At 39.1% G+C, this 25,822-nt stretch overlaps 1 protein-coding gene across 2 annotated transcripts in view; it reads left to right on the top strand.

Moving 5' to 3' along the window:
• The window catches only part of thsd7bb (thrombospondin, type I, domain containing 7Bb), a 93,020-nt gene extending 88,929 nt beyond the window's left edge, over window positions 1-4,091 (top strand). For both annotated transcript variants that reach the window (XM_058400263.1, XM_058400261.1), the window contains exons 27-28: window positions 56-143; window positions 1,283-4,091. In XM_058400263.1, the coding sequence (XP_058256246.1) occupies window positions 56-143; window positions 1,283-1,364 (170 nt within the window). In that variant the 3' untranslated portion in view covers window positions 1,365-4,091. The remainder of the gene's footprint in view (window positions 1-55; window positions 144-1,282) is intronic.
• Window positions 4,092-25,822: the final 21,731 nt, after the last annotated feature.

Here is a 25,822-nt window from a genome sequence, read left to right as displayed (position 1 = left end):
GATCAGCAGCTAAGGGTCATTTTTATGAATCTGCCTTCTCTGTGTTAATTACCAGATGGACGGGTCAGGCTGTGGGTGTACGGGCTAATGGCAGGTGGATTCATCATGATCTTACTCATCATCGCAATGTCCTTTCTACTGTGGTAAGTGTTATTTACTGTATAATAATATCAATATTAGTATGTAGTGCTACCGGTTCTTGTAGACTGTAGTGATTATCTTTAATCTTTTCTCAGTGGCCAAAAAGAGGAATTTGCGCCTGTTATGGCTGTGTCTGTGTTCAGCATTGACTGTCTTTGTCATGTCACAATCCTAAATATCCTCAGTAGTGGTTAATATGAGGATCATATGAAAGTAGACACTCAGGGCTTTAAAAATTTGTAGTGTTTCATAAGTTTTTCTGTTTTTCATAGAAAGGATCCAAAACATTTTTTTTTCCACACAAATATTTAAAGTAAATGATGATATCAAACCCATTTCTGGTCACTGAGATGCCCCAAGGGCTTGTTCATAAGCATCTAAAATTTGAAGGTGTTATCTTCAACAATTAAAATTCTGTGCAACAGAGGGAAAAACACCCGTCTCTCACTGAAAGCCAAAAATGTGACTGACTAATATTGAATTAGTAAAAAGTAGAAATATATTCTACATTAAGTACATGAAAAACCATAACAATTAACTGGATGAAGCCACATCCTCCAAAACTGGCCCAGTGGATTGAAAAACTTAAATCTATTTATAAAATGGACTATATGATGGCCTGATTCTGAACCTGAATGCTGAACTGATTTATAAGTAACTTTTACTTATTCCCTGTGTTTTTTTTATTTATTATTATTATTATTGTTGTTGTTGTTGTTGTTGTTTTTATTTATTTATTTATTTATTTATTTATTTATTTAGTATATGTTTTTTCCCATGGATTTTCTTTTATTCTTTTTTTTTATCTTTTTCATTATTTATTCGAGTCACTGCTGTCAAGGAATGTCCTTATTTGTTTGTAATTTATAAAGTTATAAAAAAAATGCATATGTAATAATATACAATCAAATATCGCAGAAACTTCCAACACAGCTATAATCAAAATTATTCAACTATAATTTGAGTGTTTAATAGATTTTAAAGCTTAATGTGGCGATAAAAACAGAACCAGAACCTTTACAGAACCAGACGGATAATTATACATCATTTCCTAGGAAAGTGCTGCTCTCTCGTGGTAGAAATTGGAAGTGCATGATATACATTTCCTGCCTGATTTGTGTGTGTGTGTGTGTTCTACTAGCAAAAACCCTAAAGATCACCTGAACTCCAACAGGACACCGAGGGCCTTAGCACTGGCCTACGACGGAGACACAGACATGTGACTATTCTGCCGATCGGACTACAACACCAACTTATGCAACTCAGAGACCTCCTGAGAAAAACCAAGGTCATTCCAGCTGCAAGAACCATGCTGTTTCAAACCAAGCCCTGTGCCTCTACATGTAGTGTGTTTTTGTGGTTTGATTTTTACAGAACAAATGTACTGTAAATGTACAATGGGCTAAAAAAAAAGACAAAAAAAAAACAGCTGGAGAGAAAAATTATCACAAAAAGAAAAGTGAGTTGAAAATGGATTATGTTTATTATTTTTATTTATTTTTTGTCAAAGCAGACAGACTCCCTTTACGCACTATGTTAGTGCAATAAGTTACAGAATACGTTTTGTTGTCTATATTGTAAAATTTCACGTCCGTGTTGTTTTTATGATGCTCGATTCTCACTCTTCTTGGATTGCGGATTCTCACCGCATTTAATTGCGATTGTGTGTGGCTAAATTCATTCAGAGGATCAGCAACGGTTCTATATCTATTTTGTGATATGTCTGTCATAACAGCATCTTGAATGGTTTGTAAAGAAATTCAAATCTTCTGAGAACAGAGAATCGCACAATTTGGACATAACCCACGGTGATGGATGCTATAGTGAATTGCCTAGAATGTGGGGGTAGATATTTAATCCACAGAGTGACACAAATGTGGGCCAGTTAACGTGACCCAAACCCAGCTGCATCTTCTGCTAATTCATTTTAGCCATTTAATCTGTCAGATTCTCTTTTGTCTGCTCTGAAATTAAGTGAAATCGTCACTGACATCTGCGCAAGCTGCCCCGCTACTGAGCTCTTCTGTCATTTTCTATTAGCCCCAACCAGCTGAACTGGATCAAACTCAAGCAGAGATCAAGCTGAAGACAAGCAGAATTTCTAGAGTTAGTTGAATTATTATGGCTAGATGTGTGCTGGACTGACTACCAGAAGCAGGCTGCACAGGCATAGAAGTTTCAGTAGGTGGTAATATAATGCAAACTAAAAAACCAACAGAAATCAAGTGCACAGGAAATCTTCAAATGTCATCACATCTGATCCAGGTCCAAGAAATGGGATCCGGATCCTTGAAGGTCAGTGTACGCAGAGAAAATACATTCTAGTGGTCTACTTTTACTGCAACAAAGCAGTCCAGTTTTTAAGTCTGTAAAAATCTTCTGAACAATAAACTGAGCGACCTGATAAAAAATACGGCTTCGGCCCTCATCTGTATTTTGCACACAGTTCACACGTGGCATCAACAGAGTGAAATAACGTGAAGCAGAGGCCTGAATCAACTCCACTCCTAAGGTAGTTTGATTCTCCAGCACTATTGGAGGTCTGCGATAAGCCTCGTCCACGTACAGATATGAAATTGGGTACATTGATTTATGAGTTCAAGTTAAAAAGAGCCTATTATGCTCCAAACAGATAATACTGAAGGCTATTTAGACATTGAATCATTTTATCTCTAAATGAGTTCACCACAAGATTAATAATTCACTTATTTCCAAAATACTCGCACTAATCTTTCACACATCCTGCAGTGTCATCAAGTACAAGAACGCACACGTTTCTTTTTAGCGCCTGTCTGCGGTACCAGGTGTAAAAAGCTACACTCCGGGATAGATAGATAGATAGACAGTCAACAGCCCCAAGCATTTAACCATCCAGAGATTCGCCCCATCTTCGAGAGTTGCCTTTCTCCTTCACCTGTCCTATCTTCGAGGACACCGCACTCCTCCTTTCTTCTCCATTCCTCTATCTCTCCACTCTCCTCTGTCTGCGCTGTATTTGAGAGGAAGCACTTTCTTGCTCAGTGTGTGTCTTATCAGATGAGATAAGACTGTGAGCTTGGGTCCTAATAGCGTCCTGGCCCAGCGAGATTCTTCTCACGTGTGCGCTGAACAAACAAACACATCATCCAGCCGCAGGACCATACATCATTCCCGTACAGCATGCCGCACCTTACCACAAAACTAGCTCTTTCATCAAACCCAGGGTTTACTCACTTGAGGACAACATTGCAACACTCCAGGGAAATCTACTTCAAGTAGCATTTTCCCAGCAGACAAGAACTCACAATACATATACAGACACATATATAACAATCTTTCAACAAATGTCCATATTTGAAATTCTGTTGAAATACTTATCACCTCTTTTGATTGGTCAGTGACTTTTGATTGCTCTTTGACAAATCTGAGGTAGTATTTGTCTTATTCCTTGCCGTTCTAGATGTTACACAATCATGAAGAAGCACGGTCTATTTTACAACATAAGAAATCAGTCCCAGAAATTTTTTTTTTTTGCCAATTGTTTTGGCCAAAAATGTTTGATGGATAAACTACTTGAATTTGCAAATTGCAATCACAGGATTCTTCTTTTAAACCAGCAAAGACACATATGTAATGATATTCTAGGATAGCTGTACTCTTGTTCGAGGGATTGCATATGCAAGGGATTGAATGAATGAATGTTGTGATGATGTCACACATGTCCTAAACCAGATCTGTGGAAAATCTGCAGTCATTTATAAAAGTTCCTCTGAATATCATGGAGTTTGCATTCATTTTTTTTTGTGAGGAAATCCTGGAGGGACTGTTGAGCGGAAACTGCAACAAGCTCATCAGGACAGGAATCATGCTGGCACTGTGAACAGTGGATATTAATAAAAGGGTTGCCAGAGTTTCAGATTCTACTCCATATTAAGCAATTTCAAAAAAATAATAATAATAATAAATTCTCTGCGGCCACCAAGAATATTTTATTTTATAGCAAATAAGTGAATTAAATTTCTAAAAGTCTAAATGTCTAAGTAAAGTCTAAGTGTCTATGATGTAATGAAATATTTCTGTATTGCAAAGATTTAGGTATCCATGTAAAACTGCTACAAATGCCCTGCCCCTTCTTTTGCATCTATTAAATACTATTCAGATAAGGTAAATGCATTTTTTATTCTCTGTGAGCAGTAGGTATTAACTCATCTTCTGTACTTCACTTCATTCAAACCAACGTAGCATGACTCTTCCCATCATGAAGCATAAACCAGCAATGGAAAAAAGGTAGAGGTTTGAAAAAACAACAAAAAAAGTTTTATTAAGCCTCTTTTCTACCTCCTCTGACTTTGCCTGATGGCTCCGGTGAGAGGTGATGTGTGTAATTGTGCATGGGGAAATTAAGTCTGCCACTTCTTACACTATTTAAAGTGCTCACCCACAGGGAAGACGAATCCCCTTCTTCACCTAATAACAACGTAGTCATTCCACACACACACACAAACATGCTGCGTTTTCTTAATCACATGCAATCACCAGCTTTCATATTCAGAATCAACTGAACTTTTTAACCATTTTTTTATGAGAAATGTAACAGGAAAAAATAAATTATTAAAGACTTTTAAAGAGTTTATGTGTACAAAAGATACGATGCTCTCCAGAACTGGAAGATATTCAATTCAGCTGCCAGCATGTGATCTGGACAATGTAAAGCTGCCAGCGCTGGAAGTGTGAACTGTCCAAATGCAGGATCTGAATATAATAAATAACATAATATACAAAGAATTTACAGTACAATCTGAACATGAGCACTTTTCCTTCAGGTATCTTTTATTCTGTTGCCAGAACTCAATATGCTTCATCATTTTGAATTATAAACATGTTCTATATGTAAATGTATGTCCATTTCTCAATTCTGGTCCTGAAGAACCTCCAACTTGGACATGATCCTGTAATAATTGGAATAATTCATTGTCTAATATTAGTGAAAATACACTATATTGCCAAAAGTTTTAGGACTCTAGAGCAGTGCAGACATGTTCTATGAAGTGATGATTCACTCTTCTCTGTCTGGCAATCCGATGGACGAGTCTAGTTTTCACGGTTACCAGGAAAACAGTACTTGTCTGACTACATTGTGCCAAGTGTAAAGTTTGGGAGGGGGAGGGGATTATGCTGTGGGGTTGTGTTTCAGGGGTTGGGCTCGGTCGCTTAGCTCCAGTGAAAGGAACTCTTAATGCTTCAGCATACCAAGACATTTTGAAGCATTGTGGGAACGGTTTGGGGATGACCCCTTCCTGTTTTAACATGACTGCACACCAGAGAACAAAGCAAGGTCCATATAGACAAGGATGAGTGAGTTTGGTTGGGATGAATTAGAGCGGAAACTACTTCTCGTCCAACATCAGTGCCTGACCTCACAAATGCGCTTCTAGAGGAATGATCAAAAATTCCCATAAACACACTCCTAAACCTTGTGGAAAGCCTTCGCAGAAGAATTGAAGCTATTATAGCTGCAAAGGGTGGGCCAACTCCATATTTCATGTGCATGTAAAGGCAGACATCCCAAAACGTTTGGCAATATAGTGTAAATTAAAGTAACTGAGAGGCATCCAAGAAAAAAAAAAAAGCTTCTCATCAAAGTAACCAAAGTGCTTATGCAGTTCTTGTTGTGGAAAAGTGAGTCTGTCCCCAAATTTACATCTTTGGCAACAGAGGAACCTTCTCTGAGCCACTCTCTGCCCATGAGTCATAAATAAGAGATCTCTTATCTTACTGACTGGTTGCTTTAAAACCTCAGCGTTTTTCTCCTCTAATCAAATCTCTCATTTGTTTTCAGCAGCAGTTTAATCAGCTAGACCGGTGAGAATGCCAGCAGAAGTTTTCCCGCTCAGGATCAATAAAGGTAGAGGCCTATTGACAAAAGTGCGATAGAGGCTGTTGGAGCGACTTGTCTCCACACACCCCGATCGATTTCATTTTCCCCGAGTCCGTCTGCGCCAGGAGGCGGCCTGACACCTTCTGAATTTCATGCAGGCGTTATCAATCAAACATGGAGAACGGGCAGCGCTGGTTATGAGTGGCTTTGCTGTCCAACTAGGACAGGTCATGGGAATGATGGCACTTGCTTGAGTATGTTTCACACAAACATTGACAGACGCTTTCTATCATTCTCATAATGACGGTTTGTTCTTTTCCTTGGTTACAGACATTTTTCCAATAAACACTGTGGAACACTACGTTTCTGCTGATTGTGGAAGCCTGTTTATGGAAATTACAAATGGGAAAAAAAATTGAATGAGCCTACGCTTATTCCTTGTTGTTTCTGCCATTTCTTTGTATACACTACAGTTCATGTTATACAGTGTGCGATAGGTCTCTAATAGTTTTATGCACAATATATACATGTCAATATACATTTGAATACTTCTATGTGCAATCTTGTATATATTTTCTTGTCTGTCCTTAATTGAAATTCATGTTACGTCTAAATGTCCTTGTTGCTGTCTGACAGTCTGTCTTGTATTGTAAACAATTACGGTAAAGTACCTCACCTTGCCTTCATAATAAAAGCTTTGTCTATTAGGAACTTCTTGGAGTCACAAACATCTTTTCCTGTCCTCATGATCCTCTGTGGTAACCAAATGCACTCCGAACGCCAAAGCTAATCATTTATTGGATGGCTTCAGCCGAAAGGAATTCATGTTAAAATTTGAATGAATTCAGAAATTACACTCATACTCAAAGTTGTTCAAAAGCTCTTGGTTACACAATTGGACTTTTTGGACCATATAATACACAATTACAGAAAGGAAATGATTTATAATCACACCACTCTCCCAGATGAGGATGGGTCTGAGGATGAGTCTGGTTCCTCTCAAGATTTCTTCCTCATATCGTCTCAGGGAGTTTTTCCTCACCACCGGAACCTCTGGCTTGCTTATTGAGGATCAATATAAATTAAATTTTAAACTTTATCATTTTTATTCTGAATGAATTTTATACTCCTGTAAAGCTGCTTTGTGACAATATGCGTTGTTTAATGAGTTATACAAATAAAATTTGTAAGAAATGAATAAATCTACTTCTGCCTCATAGTCATAATCAGGTCAGTCCCTTGTTATTAATGAAACATTTCAATAAAAGTTGTTTTCAAGCCTTCAAGCTTTTCTTTTTCCTCAACACAGTTCATAAAATCACATTGTGTCTCTCTGTATACACAGCTGCAAGGAAAAACTGCGAACCCATTACAACGTCCTGGATCAACACATCCTACACATCCTGCTTAAAATAAGAACACACTTTTTATATCTTTATTAAACACATTGATAAATCCTTCAGAGTTCTAGCTGTAGAAAGTAGCAGAAGAAACCTCCGCCAAACATTTTAAGGCATTTAAGGAATTTAAGGCTGTTCCTCCAGATATTTAATTTAGCTTGAAGTAAGAAACCCTTACCCTGACATTGTCATATTAAATGTCTTTTTTTTTTGAGAGCTGTCCAGGCAGCTGCAACATTAGCCCCAAACTAATGCTGCATTCTCCACCATACTTCAAGCTAAAATGACATTTTGGTTGTAACGAAACAACACCGGAGGCACAAGTGGCTTAATAGTTAGCATATTTGCTTCACACTTCCCAGGTTGTGGGGTTTGATTCCAACCTCTGTCCTTTGTGTGAGTGTGGAGTTCGCGTGTTCTCAGTCTTCCTCCTGATCCCCTGGTTTCCTCCTGCAGTCCAAATACATGGTCTGTAGGCTGATTGTGTGTGTGTGTGTGTGTTCTCATGTTTCCTCCTGATCCTCTGGTTTCCTCCTGCAGTCCAAATACATGGTCTGTAGGCTGATTGTGTGTGTGTGTGTGTGTGTGTGTGTTCTCAGTCTTCCTCCTGATCCCCTGGTTTCCTCCTGCAGTCCAAATACATGCTCTGTAGGCTGATTGTGTGTGTGTGTGTGTGTGTGTGTTCTCAGTCTTCCTCCTGATCCCCTGGTTTCCTCCTGCAGTCCAAATACATGCTCTGTAGGCTGATTGTGTGTGTGTGTGTGTTCTCATGTTTCCTCCTGATCCTCTGGTTTCCTCCTGCAGTCCAAATACATGGTCTGTAGGCTGATTGTGTGTGTGTGTGTGTTCTCATGTTTCCTCCTGATCCTCTGGTTTCCTCCTGCAGTCCAAATACATGCTCTGTAGGCTGATTGTGTGTGTATGTGTGTGTGTGTGTGTGTGTGTGTGTGTGGAGTTTGTGTGTTCTCAGGTTTCCTCCCGATCCTCTGGTTTCCTCCTGCAGTCCATATACATGCTCTGTAGGCTGATTGTGTGTGTGTGTGTGTGTGTGTGTGTGTGTGTGATGTGCCCTGTGGTGGGTTGGGTGTCTCCCATCTTGTACCCCGAGTCCCCTAGAATAGATTCAAGGTTCTCTGCAACCATGTGCCTATCACAAAGTTCCAAATAATAGACTGTGGCTGGGAAAAAGTATGACAAAGCTGTCTCCAAATGCTTGCTGAAGGAAGCACGGTGGTAATTAAAGCCCCAGGCTGCATATCACGTGCAGGTATTATATTCAATAACTTGTGAAGTGGTGCACGTGTAACATTTAACGCTCGAACGCCTCTTTGTCAATTCTACCTGCCAATAGTGTTGTCAAGGCAACAACCTTGCACTGGAGCCAGAGGGAAGCATTACAGTAGCTAATGTTGTCCTACCTGTGGAACCATATTCCATCATTGAGCTTTACTGCCATGTTATTCAGCTTCAAAGAGAGGGAATTAGATGGCTCATAAAATTGAATAGTTTGCTGCTGGCCATTAAAAAAAGACTATTCTTCAAATTCCTCCCTCATCTTGAAATGGATGGTTCTGTGGATTTATATTGTCCTTGCAAAACTAAAGACTTGTTTATTATATTTAGAACATTGCAGTCTAAATTACACAAGCTGGCTACAAATGGCTATGCAAATAAATCCAGCAAAAAAACAAAAAAAAAGCCTGGCTAACAAGCGAAACAGAGAGAAGGGGGGGGGCAACACAATGGATTCCCAAATCCCATGTCGGATTTGATCTTCCCGCTTATGGCACTGGGAGTTCTGTAATTACAGCAAATTGTCGAGCCGCAAGAGTCCTTGACCCACTTCTGACGTCTTATCAGCACTGCCAAATGCACATTCTGACTCTCTCTTCTTCTCTATCTCCCATTCTCCTTATACTTGTTCATTTAGTCACTGAAAAAGAAAAACTTCTCCGAAATATGGGACTTGTGGGTAAAAATTGAGTGTGTAAATGCTGTTTTGTGAGATAGACGATGGACGCATGCCCAGGCTCTTCAGGCAGAGAAAACTCGTTCCAGCAGGCAGAATTACTCTGGCCCCTCTCTCTCTCTCTCTCTCTTTCACTCTCTCTCTCTCTCTCTCTCTCTCTCTCTTTCACTCTCTCTCTCTCTCGCTATGTCACATTTGGCGCTCAGGGCCTGGCCTGGCACAGCACCTCATCATCTCCCTAACCCAGACACAATTCACCACCATGCTGCAATCCACTTTGTAATGCAAGGCTTTAAGTGCAGCTGCCTAGAGGGAGGCTGCGACCACATTATATTTCACTTGATCCATTTCTTTCCTGAGAGATTTGATGGTTTTGCTCTGGGTGATGTTCAATGGTTGAACATCTCTCTTTTAATACCGTGCTGTAAATGCGCCGAGTGCCGAAGCACATCCTGACACGTCCTCGCTGGGCTCGCTGTGAGCTCAGATAAAAACCTGAACACGGTCAGCTTGGACTACTGAGCTGTTTATCTCATGTCATGCTAAGACATCTTTATAGCAATGTTGAGTTTTATGATGCAAGACGTTCTCAAACGTTCTCTGCGAAGGGTGATAACCTTTTGAACAAAGTGAACGTCTGAGTCCATTGACCAAGAATGAAACAATCTAAACTTGGATATAAAAAGCTATTTGTGTTGTAACAGCCTTTGGCATCTTCAGTGAAGTACTCTAGAAAGCCGCGCAGTAGAAATCAGTGCATACGCAAATTCTTGCCAGCGAGCACAAAATGCTCCTAAGGTTAATTAGAAAAAACTATCAGCGTTTCCCAAGAGCAGAAACAGCTGAGGAGTCCCAGCCCATGGTAATCAACAGACTAAGACACTGCTTTAACAGAGATCATACATCAATGTCACTCGGCTCCTCGTCTCCAGAACTACCATCCAAACGGCTGTCGTGATGCACCGTGACCTGGGTGCTAAACATACCAGCAACCTAGACAGGAAGTGACTTAGAGCCAGTTTGTAACATTAAATGGTAGATTTTCAAATGATACGACTATGAGTGCTGTTTCATAACAGATATGTGTAGTGTCATTCTTACAATAGGTCTGTATAGGTTAATGTACAAGAGCACAGTGTGTAATCTCCAGCTAGTGTGCTTCATCATCAGTATTGAGTAATTCCAGGCTGAATAGATTCCCAGCTCTCTACAGTTCGACATTATTTCACTGTAGTTATTTCTCATTGATTAGGACCAAGTGCTACAGCCTCATGTATCAGTGCTTTGACTGTATGAACCAGAGTTAATAAGCACTGGCTGTTTTCCACCGGGTAAAAGTCCTTGTGTACTTCTCTGGCTGGAATTTGACAACACCATCTATTCTCTCCTGATTGCACAGATAAGGTGCTAGCTATTATTCCTGTTTGTCAGGCATTATGCTAAACTCTCTTTTTCTCAGTGAAAAGGCACCACAGAGCAAAAGTGTCTCTGGCAGTACAGTCTGCAACTGCAATATATTTATCTACTTCAAGTATGTTCACATTTTAAAATTTCTTTTATATTTTTGGCAAAAGTTTAAGGGAATTTCAATTGTAGATGAATTATTTCTTTCAATCGCAACTCTAATATCCATCAATACAAACTAGAACAAGATATTTATACTAAATATTTTTTTGTAAATTCCACCATTTATCAGATCTTTCTTAAGATGGAAAATCTTTTCCATGTCAGCTAAAAATGAATGGGTTTTATCATAATAAATTTTTGTTTATCTCTGGTATTTCCAAACACATATCCAAATTGACTTCTGGCCAATCCAAAAAACACACAGCATGCACGAGACACGAGTTTGAATGATGAATCTTTTATTTTCAAGCCTCCACTGTAGAATGTCAGTGCTCTATTCCCATCGAATCTCAGTACAGATTCATGTCTTCAACACATCCCTTAACAATATGATGTGACAAAATAAAAACAGTGAAAACGAACCCCTGATCCTAAAAATCTATCCATATATTTAATGCGTAACTTCTTGACTGATTATACTGTCTGCATATTGTACCATTACAAAGCCACGTGTATGTACGTTTCCCGGAACTGCAATCAATCACATATCACCATGCAAATGTCAATTAATTAATCTATCTCCAGTTCATTTGATTTTTAGTTTGTAATTAAATGATTGTCAGTTATGAACTTTACTTTTAAGCAGTCCACTCATGCATAATGACAGTGGCAATTGAATTATAATCGCATGTGATCGAGGGATGAAGCGATTCCTGAGATGATACCATTGTATCAAATGAGCGTGTGTGTGTCTGTGTGTGTGTGGGTGTGTGTGTGTGTGCTCTCCGAACAAAAGAAACAAGGAATAACATTATAAGCTGTCTGACAGGCCTTGATTTTTACAAGCAATTTTATGCAAGATTATATCTTGCAAACTTCTCCTCAGTATGACATTTTTCTCAGCATAACACTGAGTCTTGAAAGAAAGCCATGCAGAGCCACTGCTACTTGCATACTCAAAATTTGCATAGCGCTGCATGCACACCAGAGATTGCCCTGCAGCCATGCAGTTTTAATGTCACAGGGAAATTAAAAGGCTTTTACTTTCACCAGAGGGTTGAATTTTAATACAGACCCCTACCAATACGCTGGAGCTTCGGACAGGTGACAAGGTCAGTAAGTACTCATTAAATAATAGTGGTGGATGTGCAGGGAGCTGAAAAAGAAACATAAAATAGAGATATGCCATTTATTATATACCTTTAGTACTGTAACTGCTGAAGCAGTTCTTTTCTCAAATTTTTGGGGCATTAGTCAGTGTTAATCAAATCATTGTGATATAATGCCAATGTTAATATTATTTGGGACTAATGTAGAAAAAATAGTGTTTTTTAGGAGGAGATTAAAGGAACTGTTTCAATGCTGTGAGAAAATGCTGAGAGGTTTCAGCTCTACCTCCTTCACCAGAATAGCCAACCTTAAGCAAACTGTGTGACTAATTAATCGATTGTTTTTCTGAAATACACTATATGGACAAAAATTTGTGGACACAAATCTGACCATCACACCTATATATGGTTCTTCCCGGTTCTAAACTGTTACAACAATTGTCTAGAATGTCTTTGTGTACTGTAGCTTTAAGATTTCCGTTCACTGGAACTAAAAGACTCAAACACTGTTCCAGGATGACACTGCCCCTGTGCATAAAGAACAGAGCTCCTTGAAGACATGGTGTGTTAAGGTTGGAGTGGAAGAACTCAAGATCCCTGCACAGAGCCCTGACTCTGATTCAACCCCACTGAATACATTTTGGATGAACTGGAACACTGACTGAACCTCAGACCTCCTCACTCTTACAACATCAGTGTCTGATCTCACTACCGCACTGATGCTGTGGATGGATCTGTTTGGACCGCCAGTGACCAGGAGACAGCCGTGGACAGAGCCACTTGGAGACTATAACACAGTCACAGATCTGCAATTACATCTGTCAGCTTGAGACAGCAAGGAATTGTCCAGTGTCACCCAAATGAGGATGGGTTTCCTTCTGAGTCTGGTTCTTCCTCATATCATCTCAGGGAGTTTTTCCTTGCCACTGTCGCCTCAGGTTTGCTCACTAGGGACAAAATAGAGATGATACAGTAACTTTACATTAATTTTTTTTTTCCTTCTCTGTTTCTATCCTTCTGTAAAGCTGCTTTGAGACAATGTCCATTGTTAAAAGCGTTATGCAAATAAAGTGAAGAGAATTAAAAATTGAATTGATGCTCTTGTAGCTGAATGAACACAAATCCTATGCTCACAGCTACACTCCAACATCTATTGGAAAACCTTCACAGAAGAGTGAAGACTACTCTAAGAGCAAAGAGGAGACAAGATCTGGAAAGGGATGTTCAACTAACTTTAAAATGATGCTCACCTGTATACCTAATAATGTCATCTTAAAGTTATTCATAGGTACAGTACATCTTTGGAAATATATCTAGATCTCACCACCATCCTTAGTGAAATTTAGCCAGCTATTTACCAGCTCATGACATGGCAAACAATACTAATGATTTTTAATTCTACTGCTTATGAGAAGAGACAAAAGACAGAAGTAACAATTTAAAAAGAAATATATATACTTCAATAACAGAGAACTGTGCTTCTCTTATCAACAAAATTAACACCAGCCGCCACTGGTACTACCATTAGTATTGAAAGAAGAAGAAAAGGGGAAAAAAAAACCCAGAAAGACGTGAAATCCATAAATGCAGATTTTTTTTCATTTCTTTGCCTGCAGAAACTCAATTAACAAAATCGCTATAATACACCCATGCAGAGTGATAAATAGTTACTTCTCAGGTTGTCAGGTTTCAGGTTGTTTTATTCAAATCTCGAGCAGCTTGTCACAGCTGAAGAGAGGTGTTATCTCGTGGACAGCTTTGTTATCGTTTCTGCCCATATTGTTAACGCCATTCAAATAAATCTCAGACACTAGTGTAATTACAGACGCTTTAAAAAGACACAGAATAAATTAGGGTTCTGTTTGGAGGATAACTGTTGAAGATTTCTATTAGATTGTTAACTCGTCAATTATCTAATTAGTCAATCATGTGGCAGCAGCTTGAGGTATTGCCCACAACATCCAGAAATTGAGAAAAGCTTAATGATTTGGACTGTGGTATGATTGTTGGAGCTGGGTTGAGAGTTCCTATTACTGCGGCTCTCCAGGGATTTTCACACACAACAGTCTGGTGCAATAAAGAAAAAAACACCCACTGAGCAACAGATCTGTGGGTATAAACACCTTGTTGATAAAAAGAGGTCAGAGGAAAAGGGCCTGATTGGTTCGAGCTGCCAAGAAGGATATTGTAACTTATATAATCAATCTTCACAACCGTGCTGAGCAGAAAAGCATCTCAGCATGCACAAACTTGAGGTGGATGAGCTACAACAGCAGAAGACCACATCAGGTTCCACTCCTGTCAGCCAAGTACAAGAATCTGAGGCTATCATGGCCACAGACTTGCTTGAAATTTCAACAAAAACATGCTTTTCTGCTTGTTTTTCTAAATGCTTGCTCGGTGAATGTATATACAATTTATTCTGTTGAGGGTATATACACTCACCGAGTAAACATGTATTAGGAACACTTGTATATTTAACCCACATATTTATTTATTCAATCAATTATTAGATTATTGATTCATCAGTTGCCTAATCAGCCAATCATGTGGCAGCAGCTTTGGGTATTGCTCACATCATCTATCAGAATGTGATGTGAGAAGAGTGATTTTTAATGTGGCGTGATTGTTGGTACCAAATAAGCTTGTCGGAGTAATCTCTCTCTAATTTATTCTGTTAAAGCGTCTGTAATTACACTAGTGTTTAAAAACATTATTTTCTTTTCACCACGGTTATAAAGAGTGATTATTTTAATTACTGTAGACTTCCTGGCAGATCAGACTAGTCTGGACATTCTTTTCTAATATTTCTCATTTTTAAATGTAAAAAGAAAAACTATTTTCATTTTATTAATGGAATATTTTTTCTCCCAGACTTCAGATGTACTGTCTCTGTCCTTTGATATGTGCATTGCATGTAAGGTTTTTTTTCCTTGGATACAGATCTTTGTATTTGAAAAGTTAAACTTGATACTAGTTAAACTTGTAGACTACATGAGAAGGTGATGCTCTTCATAAAGTGGATTGTCACAGCTAACCCATAGGCCATTATGATGATTTCTCTAATCCTGTAGCACCATCTACGCTTATAAGGGGGAGTCTTCTCTATGTGACAGAAGAGTTGAGCTGAGGTTCGAATAGCCACCATTTAGTCTAAACACCACCACGGGGTATACACTGGACACTATAAGGAATGCTCTGTTGGTTCACCTTCATAGAATGCTGCAAGGTCAGTTGATTGGAGACCCCTTAGGTACTGCAGCAAAAGGTGGAGCAATAATTTGACACATGTTGGGGTGTCTTGGATTCTCAAGGACTCTCATCATACAAATAAATTGTGTGGACTGTTTCAATGTTAGACAACAACAACCAGTCATCCAATTACAGCAGTATCCTGATGCCTCTGGCCACCAGAGGTAGCAGGGCCACTTGTACAAATCTTGCACAAAAGAGCATTCGTTGTGCTAGAAAAAGGCTGAATGGTAGAACTTTGAATTGGTCTACCTGTCCTTGGGAGACCTCATAAGTATTTGTGTTCTGGGGTGATGAGGATGTAGAAATATGCCAATAATGAGAACGTTTCCTGTGAATGCACAGCATGAATTTTAATAGATAGCCTTAGCTCTCACAAAGAGAGGGCTTTTGATGGCTGTCTCAAATCTACAATTGGACATAACCCAGGTGTCCTTCTTCTGAACAAGAAATCATCAATAGAGATCTTGTTTTGAAGCATATGGTCTACCTTATCATTTTTCTCTCCAAGAAGGAAGAAAATGCTTGAGTCAGAGCCCTGAGATGGTTGGTGGCTAAATGCAGAGTTTGGGCCTTGTACTCCTGTGCATCGTCATCAAGTCCCACTTGCCCCTTGCAGACGGGCTTTGCAGAACACTTTAAAGGTGGGGGCCCTGTTTTAGGGATTGATAAGAATCCCAAAAGGTAAAAGGTGAGTTGCTCTGGATAAGAGCATCTGCCAAATGCTGTGAATGTAGTAAATGTAAACGGGAACCACAGAATAAGTTTGCAGTCTGCACTTAGTCCAAGCAGTGAGTCTGACAAAGACACTGAGCTGTGAGTAATATTCAAGTTCTGTATGATCCATTCCCATTGTGTGATTGTACCACTAGAGCAGAAAATGTACAAGTAAGTAAGACAGCAAACACAGAGATTTTTATTATTACCCTTATTTATTGTCCTTCCATACCCCAAAGGACCACAAAAACATATGAACTACCTCAGCAACTTCCAGCTACCAAGTAGTCAGCTAGTAGTCAGAAAGGGTGGAAGCAGAAGAGGCCTGTCAGAAACTGCTGCCTTCACAGTGGTGTGCGCATGTTATCTATGGCGGCGCAAGACTTGCACAAGCGACCCTCCTGTCTACACTTTGCACTTCTTCTCTTTTTCTGCCAATCACACATCTCCTTTTGTTCTGAAAGATAGCTGCAGAAGGAGAGACAAGGAAGTATGAAATATGTATGTAAAGTATGTAATGAAATGCAAATAAAGGTTGTGCTTAAGGAAACACAGAGCTGTCATATATGTGGGCCAGTGGTGGCTCAAGCGGTTAAGGGTTTGGGCTGTCGATCGGAGGATCAGGGTCCAAGCCCCAGCACTGGCAAGCTGCCATTGTTGTGCCCTTGAGCAAGGTCCTTAACCCTCCCTGTATGATGGCTGACACTGTGCCCTGACCTCCAAAATTTGGGATATCCGAAGAAAGAATTTCACTGTGCCATCATTTCCCTGATGCCTTATCATTAACAGCAAAATGCTAATTATCCTATGGAGTATTTTCTCTTTAACAAACTCAGCAGGTATTCTCCAGTTAACTATACACTAAACTTTCTGCTAGTGTTAATAAATACTTGTTTTGAAAAGGGAAGTATGCCACAGTTCTGTCCTGAGGCGTAAAGGTAATAGATTCTCCCACTTCCCTCTTGCTTTCAGCCACACACTCTGCAAGCCGGAATGCTGGTGCAGGGCCTTAAAAAAATAAATAAATAAATAAATAAAAATAAATCCAACTCCTTAAACTGTTATATGATTACACGCTTTAGCCCCGTTCATGTGTATTGCTACAAAAAAATGCATTCATAAATATTTTCTGGTTTCAATCCAGTATGAATGTCTGGTGTTGAAAAGTCTGAAAAGGCTAATAGGTCCCTCAGCAAAGGCAGTCATTCCTGTCCGTAAATAGCCAACAATTCTATTAGTGCACAGAGGTCCAGTAAGATGGCAGAGGCCTATTTTATCCTGACATTGTGCCCAGGCAATACCAAATTTGGATGAGACATCAAGACCAATTGATCTCTCACACAGTAATATCATTTCTGCAGTGACGGACCATCAGGGCCAGCAAGGCCTTCTCTGCTGGCCTAAACAGCAGTGATCTGAATCACTGACTTGCATTTTAGTATATTTAATATACACTACTCAAAAAAAGTAAAGGTTATTTGGCTTTTGGGTGAAATTTATGGAAAATGTAAAAAGTTCACGCTACAGTGATATTATATCATGAAAGTAGAGCATTTATGTAGAAGCATGCAGTGGTGATTTCCTCATCTCAAACAATTTATTGAAACAAAAGCCAACAACAGTGGTGGGTATACCACAACAAAAAATGTCAGTGTCTCAATAATTTGTCATGTGCCCTTGACCATCAATGACAACGACGTCTCATGCTGTTCACGAGTCGACCTATTGTCTGCTGAGGCATGGCATTCCACTCTTCTTGAAGGGCGGCCCTCAGGTTATTGAGGTTCTGGGGTGCAGGGTTACAAGCCTCTACACGGCGACTCAGCTGATCCCATAGGTTTTCATAGGTATGGGATGTGGCCAAAGGACATTCACTTCTATGCCTTTCTGTGACTCTTCCAGTCTCTCTGTATCTCTGTCGCAACCTGCTGATGGCACTCTGACACTCTAAGCTCAGTGGCCACTTCCCTCTGAGAACATCCTGTTTGAAGCCTCGCAATGGCGAGGTACTGTTGACCAATTGTTAGGTGTCGTCTTGGTCTCATGATGTCAAAATGTGAACAGCATGATGAAGAGGACTGTTTAAATAACAATTCTAATTGAACCAGAAAATTTATTGGTCGATTCATGGATCAAACACCAGTTGTGAATTTTGCCGTTAAGCACCTTGTTAGAGAACAGCAAGTTATGCAAAAAGTACTGAAACACTGAACAGTTGGACATGTGCATTCAAAAGTGTAGAGAAGGTCAAATTAAGTTCACCTGTAAAGGTTATAGTGCATTTTAGGTGCATCCTGAAATTTCACCTGAAAGCCGAATATCCTTAACTTTTTGTGAGTAGTGTATTTTTCCATGAATGTGTATTAAACTATTCCCAATAGTCTATTTTCTACATTTCATAGCTTTTCTCTCGGTTGCGCTGCTTCCAGTAGTGTATATTTATGATAAGAGTATTTATCCAATCATATTTCAGCCAGCAACTGACATCATGTGTTGCCCCGGCCATAAGGCCTTCAGAATCAATAGTGCAGGCACCCGAAGCTTAAAATAAGTGGCAATGAAACTGTTCCATTAACCAATCAGATTTCGAGTTGGCGTCACTGGGGCCATCTAGCAAGCATACGATTACTTCAGCAATTTCACGTCTTTTGATTGGATAATTGGAGTAGTCAGAGGCAGCGAACCACACAAACTAAATAAAATATATATATTTTTTAACTCACAATGGGCGACAGAGGAGAAGAAATCGATTTGGTCGCGGATGTCCTTACAAATGCATTTTCACAGCGGACTTTTCAAGAAAATCCTTTTGATTCTTCAAAATAGTTGGTAAGCTCTTTCAAGAACCATTTGTGCTTTTGGGTTTTCTTTTTTTTCTGGGTTTTCAGTTTGCCGTGGCGTCATAATGATGCTATAGAGGTGGATTAATTCAGGAAGGACACCAGTGAAGGCCTAGGTGTGAAATGCACCGCCCGCCACTGCATTTCTGCCTTCTTGAACAAATTGACAGTGGATCTAAAAAGTCTACACACCCCTCTTTTGTGGAGAAAAAAAATTAAAAATGTGTAAACAGGGCATGTGACAGGGCTGTGCACAGAATTAACCAATGTACCGTGGAACACTGCAAAGCCGTGGTCAACAAGTGGAGAAAATTGGGCTGCAGTGACATTACAAAGAACAGGAGGTCCATCCAAACATATCAGGGAGGCTGCCAAGAGACTTATAGTAACATTAAAGGAGCTCTAGGAATATCTGGCAAGTATGGGTCACTTCCTGCATGTCTGGGTTATGGTGTAGGGTGGCTAGACGGTAGCCCTTTCCCATGAAAAGAACATCCATGTCCACTGAAATCACCACACACCTCAAAGTGTATAACATCTGATTAAAGAGATTTTTGAGCAAAATTGTGAAAAGATATGTTTGGCACAAAAACAAGATCACCCAAAGAGTACCATACCCATGGTAAAGGCTACTGGTAGACTCTTATCCATAAAGACTGACTGCTGTTTTACAAGCAAAATGTGCTTTTAGTAAAGAATTATTTGAAAACAAGTTGTTTTCTTTCCCTATAAAATTTCACATTTGAGGTGGAAAAAAGATTTGACTTAATATATCTTGGTTTGATTTTCTTACATCACAAAAATTTCAGGGGTGTGTAGACTTTTTATACCCACTGTATCTGCTACATCATACCATTACCGCCATGTTCTATTCTGTCTCTATTTAAGCAAAAGTCTTTTGTTTAGACCAGGTTTATTATAAGGGGGAAACAGACTGAGTACAGTGAAAATGGCTGTGAAAATTAACAATGTTATCTGATCTAGGCTGACAAAAGCGGTGGTCATTCAATGGTTAAGGCTTTGGGTTACTGGTTGGAAGGTTAAGAGTTCACATCAGTGCCAAACTGCAGCTGCTGACCTCTTATGCTTTTATGTCCTGTAAACATCTATGGCTCAATTGTATGGTCCTGCCCAAATGAATGAGTGTAAGGGAGATTTGTTGGGAATGGATATTCCTGTTTCTATATTGATTGACCAGTCAGGTAAGCTGAACTTGCATTGACCGTTACTCATCCAGTAGTCACACAGTACATAAAGTATGTAGATTTGTCTCATGAAAATTTTACCATATGTTCTTACCATTGTTGAAATGACAAAATTAACATCACAAAGAATTTGATTTATTTATGCTTTTTAATTTATGCTTATTTATCTGTACCATTTAGCAGATTTCTCTGTAACAGGGTCGTTAATGAAGCAGAACTACTGAGATTTGTCCATAAGAGAGAACAACTCAGGGCAGGATCAACTTTCTGTTGTACCCAGCTCTTGGTTCTGCTGCTTAACACCATGCTCTGTCTAATAAGATTACATATGCACAGAGAGAGAGAGAGAGAGAGAGAGAGAGAGACATGCATACTGCCTTATACAGACAGATTTTCAGTCACAGACACACTATCTATCCCTTGGTCCTGCATTCACTTATGCACCGACATCAATACACATCAGAATGACAGGTTGGAGACTACAAACAAGCACGAGTCTAGGGATTAGAACTGAGAACTGGAAGAGTATCACATTAGGTGACCTTAGAATAGATAATATGCATGGAGAGACGAGAGAGAAGAAATAAATATACAAATATAGAAGATGCCCCTGTAGACCTGCATTTTGTCTCTCTCTATATGCCTTGTATAATTTGACTTTAACATCTGAAGGTTATTCACTGTTAACTCTCTTTCACTCTTGTAGTTCTCTCTCTCACACACACACACTCTTTTCCTCTCTCTTTCACACACACAGGTTTTAAAACTCATTACCATTTCCCAGATTAGACTCCAGAACGCAAACAATAAAGTTAATTAAGACTGATAATTATAAGGCAGGGCGATGGGGGAAATCTGACACACCAACTGGAGCTAAGCAGCTAAGCTGATGCTTTTTTTTTTATTCTGACAGGCGCAAAAAATATTCCTCAGCAACATGTTTTAGAGACTTATAAGGCGAACTGCAGAATGATTTTACTCTTATAAAAATCAGAAGCAGCTGTCAGCAACCTATTAAACCTGGAACTCTGAGCTTAGATCACACCCTGAATGAGATACCACTCCATTTCAGGGCATCATCACACATATATTCACAATTTTTTTAAATCTAGGGGTCCAATCTAGTATCCAATGCAGCTATAGGCATGTTTGGGGAGGTTGGTGTAAATCAGAAAGCCTGGAGGAAGCCCAAAACAATGCTAAGTTAAGTAGTCTTTATTCATCACATTTACATTACTGCACAGTGAAATTTTTTCTTCGCATATCCCATCTTTGGAGGTTTGGGGTCAGAGTGCAGGGTTAGTCACGATGCAGAACCCCTGGAGCAGGGGCATTGGAGGCCTTGCTCAAGGCTCAACGATGGCAGCTTGGCAGTGTTGGGGCCTGAACCCCAATCTTCCAATCAACAACCCAGACCTTTAACCACTCCAACTACCACTGCCCAAAGAATAGGTTTCAGTGGCCTTGCTCAAGGCCCCATAGGTGGCAGTTTGGCAGTGCTGGGGCTTGAACACCGCTCTTCCAATCAAGAACCCATAGCATTAACCACTTGAGCTACCACACATAAAATCAGCATAACCTCAACAATCTTTGTGCTAAGCAGATTAGCAGAACTGTTCTGATATGTTTAGTAGGACAGTAGGGAGTAGGGAGGGAGAGTAGGGAGTTTACTCAAAAGGGGACCACCTTAAACTAAAACAGCTGATAACTAGTGATTAACATGTTGGTGGTGGAACCACTGGAACCACTTTTCCATTGCTTTCTTTTGTTTCTCTCTCAGGAACTCATGCATTAAGGATTAAGACATGGATTAAGAAATCAGAATTTATGTCAATATAAATTATTCAAAATAAAAAATTATATCAATAAATATGATTGAAACTTCCATGTAAATGTTATATTTACAGCATCACTGTAAAATGAGCTCTCTACAGATAAGTTTCCTATCTGTCATTAAACTCCTGGCCCTAACTGGGTTACTCAAAGCCAGAGGGGTAAACGCAACCAAGATCTCTCTCTCTCTCTCTCCATAAAATCTCAGATAAACAATATAAGCCAAACATAATCAAAAGATTGGCAAACCAAGCCTTGCTTGCTAAAAAGTAATAAACTAAGACTGTGATAAATTATTACAGGTTCCAAAAATATGCAGCTATCAATCATTTGTTCAGTTAGTTTATAACTGTTTCTTTTTATATCCATCATCAATATATCCATATTATTTTGTTATGGAAATTTAGAATCATGAAAGAACTCTTATTCTACCTTCAATAGATAATTTCTTTAGGGCATTTTGTTCTACTTGTGTCACTCATAAGGTCTGGTGTCCTCTATGATAACTGTCTTTAGAAACCATTTATTAAAAAAATCTTTAACAAAAGGCTGGGTGAATATAGAAGTAATGCCCATAATATCATAAAAGGGGATAAAAGCCAGGGAAAAAACTATTTAGTCCTGGTTAGTGCAATTTGACTATTTAATAACAATATAATAAAGAAGTAGTTATGGTCCCCAGGACGATAATTCCATAAACTAGATGTATAGGTGTTCCTAAGTGTGTTTGTGTGTGTATATTTGTATATATATATATATATATATATATATATATATATATATATATATATATATATATATATTTATATATTTATATATATATTTAAGAATGTGTATGCAAACATTTCACTATGCTGGTAGGTTGCTCGCAGTTTATCAAGGACTGCATGCCCAGTTAAATGAGAAGGCCTGTTAGTACCATTAACAAAGGCAGAATAGAACAGGTCTATGATCACACTGGCTAGTCTGTTGGATACACTATCATCTCAAAAAATCACATATTTGGCCAATCATGCACCCATTGACTTGTCTGTATGTTCACAAGCAGATCAACGTCTACACTACGGTTGATGTTCCACACATCAGCTCAACAGGAATGCAATTATTAAGACAACACCAAAATGCCCTGTGGTGCAAAATTCCCAAAAGTTGTAAATAACTGTATCGCAGCCAGATACAGAATGTCTGCATATGAGATATGTGTGGCCACTATTTGGTAATTTCATGACTGCATCCATAATTGAGACACCCTCTGCCAAGAAGGACCACATAGCAAGTAAGTCATGCCATTGAATAGTCTGTAAAGGAGTCAAGTTTTGTGTGCTTTAGTCAGAATATCCAGTTGGTGATGATCTCATGCCTTTTTGGGAAGCTGACTGTGTATTTTCATTTATTAAGTCAGTGACGCCTTAGCACTCAGATAAATACCCTGGAAGCATGTTCCTATCTTTTCCACTTTAGTGTTCTCGGTTTGCACGTTGCCACCAATGGCACAGCTACCTTGTGACCAGGGCACTAGAAACTGCTATTTGCTGATACCAACAGTTAGTCATGTTTGTTCTAAAGACATAGTCAAGCTTCACAGTACATCAATCAACCATAACATTAAAAATCCTTCCTTATGCCAAGTAGTTCTCCTTTATGCTGCAAAAACAGCTCTGTAATATTGAGGCTTGGACTCCACAAGACTTAAAGTGTGCTGTGCTACTGGCAACAAGACGTTAGCAGCAGATCCTTGCGAGTACTGTAAGTTGCAAGGTGTGTCAACCATGGATCAACACCTTAAACTCTTTGTGATGTTCCTCAAACCATTCCTGAACGGTAGCAGGACGCATTATCCTGCTGAAACTGGACATTAGGGTATACCGCTGCTATGAAGGAGTGTACTTGCGCTGCAACATGCCACATGAATGCCAGGACTCAAGGATTCCAAGCTGAATATTACCTGGAGCATCACACTGCCTCCACCAGCGTGTCTTTTTCCCATAGTGCATCCTGGTGCCATCTCTTCCCCAAGTATAAGTGACATACATGCATTCGGCCAACCGTCCATATATTGTAAAAGGAAACATGATTCATCAGACCAAAGACTTTTTCTTTTGGTCCATGGTCCAGTTCTTATGCTAACACATGCTTCACATGGCTAACAGGGGTCAGAAACTGTTACCATGTTTTTTCCTTTCAGCATATATGCATATATTTGACTGATCACTTCAGAAATTTGAGCAAAACAGACAAATATATTATAAAAGGTCTGTCTATAGAATTTCGGCCCCTACCTTTACTCATGTAGCGTGTTGATCAAAGACTTCAGGAGCTTCAAAACCATAGTTTTTTCACTTCTCTCTCTGCTTCTGTTATGTGACCTGTTCAACTTAATCTGCTACAGGCAGCTCAATACATGGTGATCGATTCAGACTGGTAATTAAGAACATCGGGGGAATTCTGCATGTCATTCTAGTCTGATTAATAGAGTCAGTCAGACACTAGGGTTTTGGGGGGTTTTTTTATTTTAGAAAACGCACCAGAAACTCTACCAGAGCCCACATTTTTAGACCCTTGAAACTGGTATGTGGACAACATGGCATACTGAGAAGCAAAACCTTCATTGTATTATTCTTTTGGTCAGCAGAGGATTATTATTATATTATTATTATTATTATTATTATTATTATTATTATTATTATCATTATTATTATTATTATCATAATGCAATACTCAATATGGAGGAATATATGATCACATTTATCAATAACCTTCCTTCCATATCACCTGGAGTATCTTGGAGCAGTGATTGGACAGAGATTGTAGTTCAGTGTGACAGTTTCTACACACTGATGGAAGTGAAATATAATGCAGCAAAAAGAATTACACTCACCTTCAAACAATTTTAGGATATATGTCTTAAAAAGCAACTATCTGCTGATTTTTTTTTCATTAAAGAGATCGTGTGACGATATATTCTTTTTATTGTGCCATATGTTTGTATGTTACTAATGAAAAGCATTGCTGTTTGTGGGGATAGAGTGGATGGTCAGACTATAGTTAAGGGCCAAGGTACTTTGCTGAACAGTACTTTGTAATGTTCAGTACTTTGCTGAACTATGTGGTTTGATTTGCTTATTATTACCTCTCTTTGTTGTATTGGTTTATGTTTTGACACTGGGAGGGTTATGAGCTGACACAGATGTAATCACTTAGACTTTTTAATATATATTCATCTGCCCTAATGTCAGATAAAAGCAAATATGGCCAAAAAAAAGCAACAAAAAGAAAACTTTAGAAAGGTGGTTATTGCTGACCTGATCAAGGATTTCAAGAATTCGACATATTGAAGGGCATTAATCAGATTCTATAGGATTTCATTTGGTTTTTTTGTAGCTCTTGTTTGATGGACCACATTGCTGTCTGTTAACAAGCTATGTATAGTATAGAGTCTTGTATAGGCTACACAGAGATTTGTTCCTGCAAAAGGTATGTGTCTCTTTTACAGAGGTTTTCTGGTCAATAGCACAGGATGAGCATGCCAAATTATTGTCCTGCAAGGCCACATGTTTCGAATGTGGCATCTAAAGAAGAACTACTGAGTCATGTCTTTGTGTTGTCTGTGTATCTGTCCATCCACCAGTCCATCTTTCCCTGTGTTTATCCAAGATTCCTTTAGCTCAGTGTCTCATAAATGCATGGTTGAAAGTAACCAGCAGATCCACTGATTAGATTTTGGAACTGATCCAAACAGGGTCAAGGTCACAGCATGGTCGAATGTCTGAAATAGTTTTACTTTAATAGCTTCCTTCCTGTCTGAGCGACATTTAAGGGTATTTGAGGCACAGTTACAAGAAGGACTAAGCCTGTTGGAGGCAGAGGCGTGTCTGTCGAATTTTTGCTTATAGTAGCTACTGTTATGTACTGTTTCATAGCAGATTTATTTTC

Source organism: Hemibagrus wyckioides, linkage group LG10 (assembly GCF_019097595.1).
Source record: "Hemibagrus wyckioides isolate EC202008001 linkage group LG10, SWU_Hwy_1.0, whole genome shotgun sequence".
NCBI classification, from domain to species: Eukaryota; Metazoa; Chordata; class Actinopteri; order Siluriformes; family Bagridae; genus Hemibagrus; species Hemibagrus wyckioides.
Note: the sequence above shows the minus strand (reverse complement) of the source record. Positions and strands in the feature narration are given on the sequence as shown.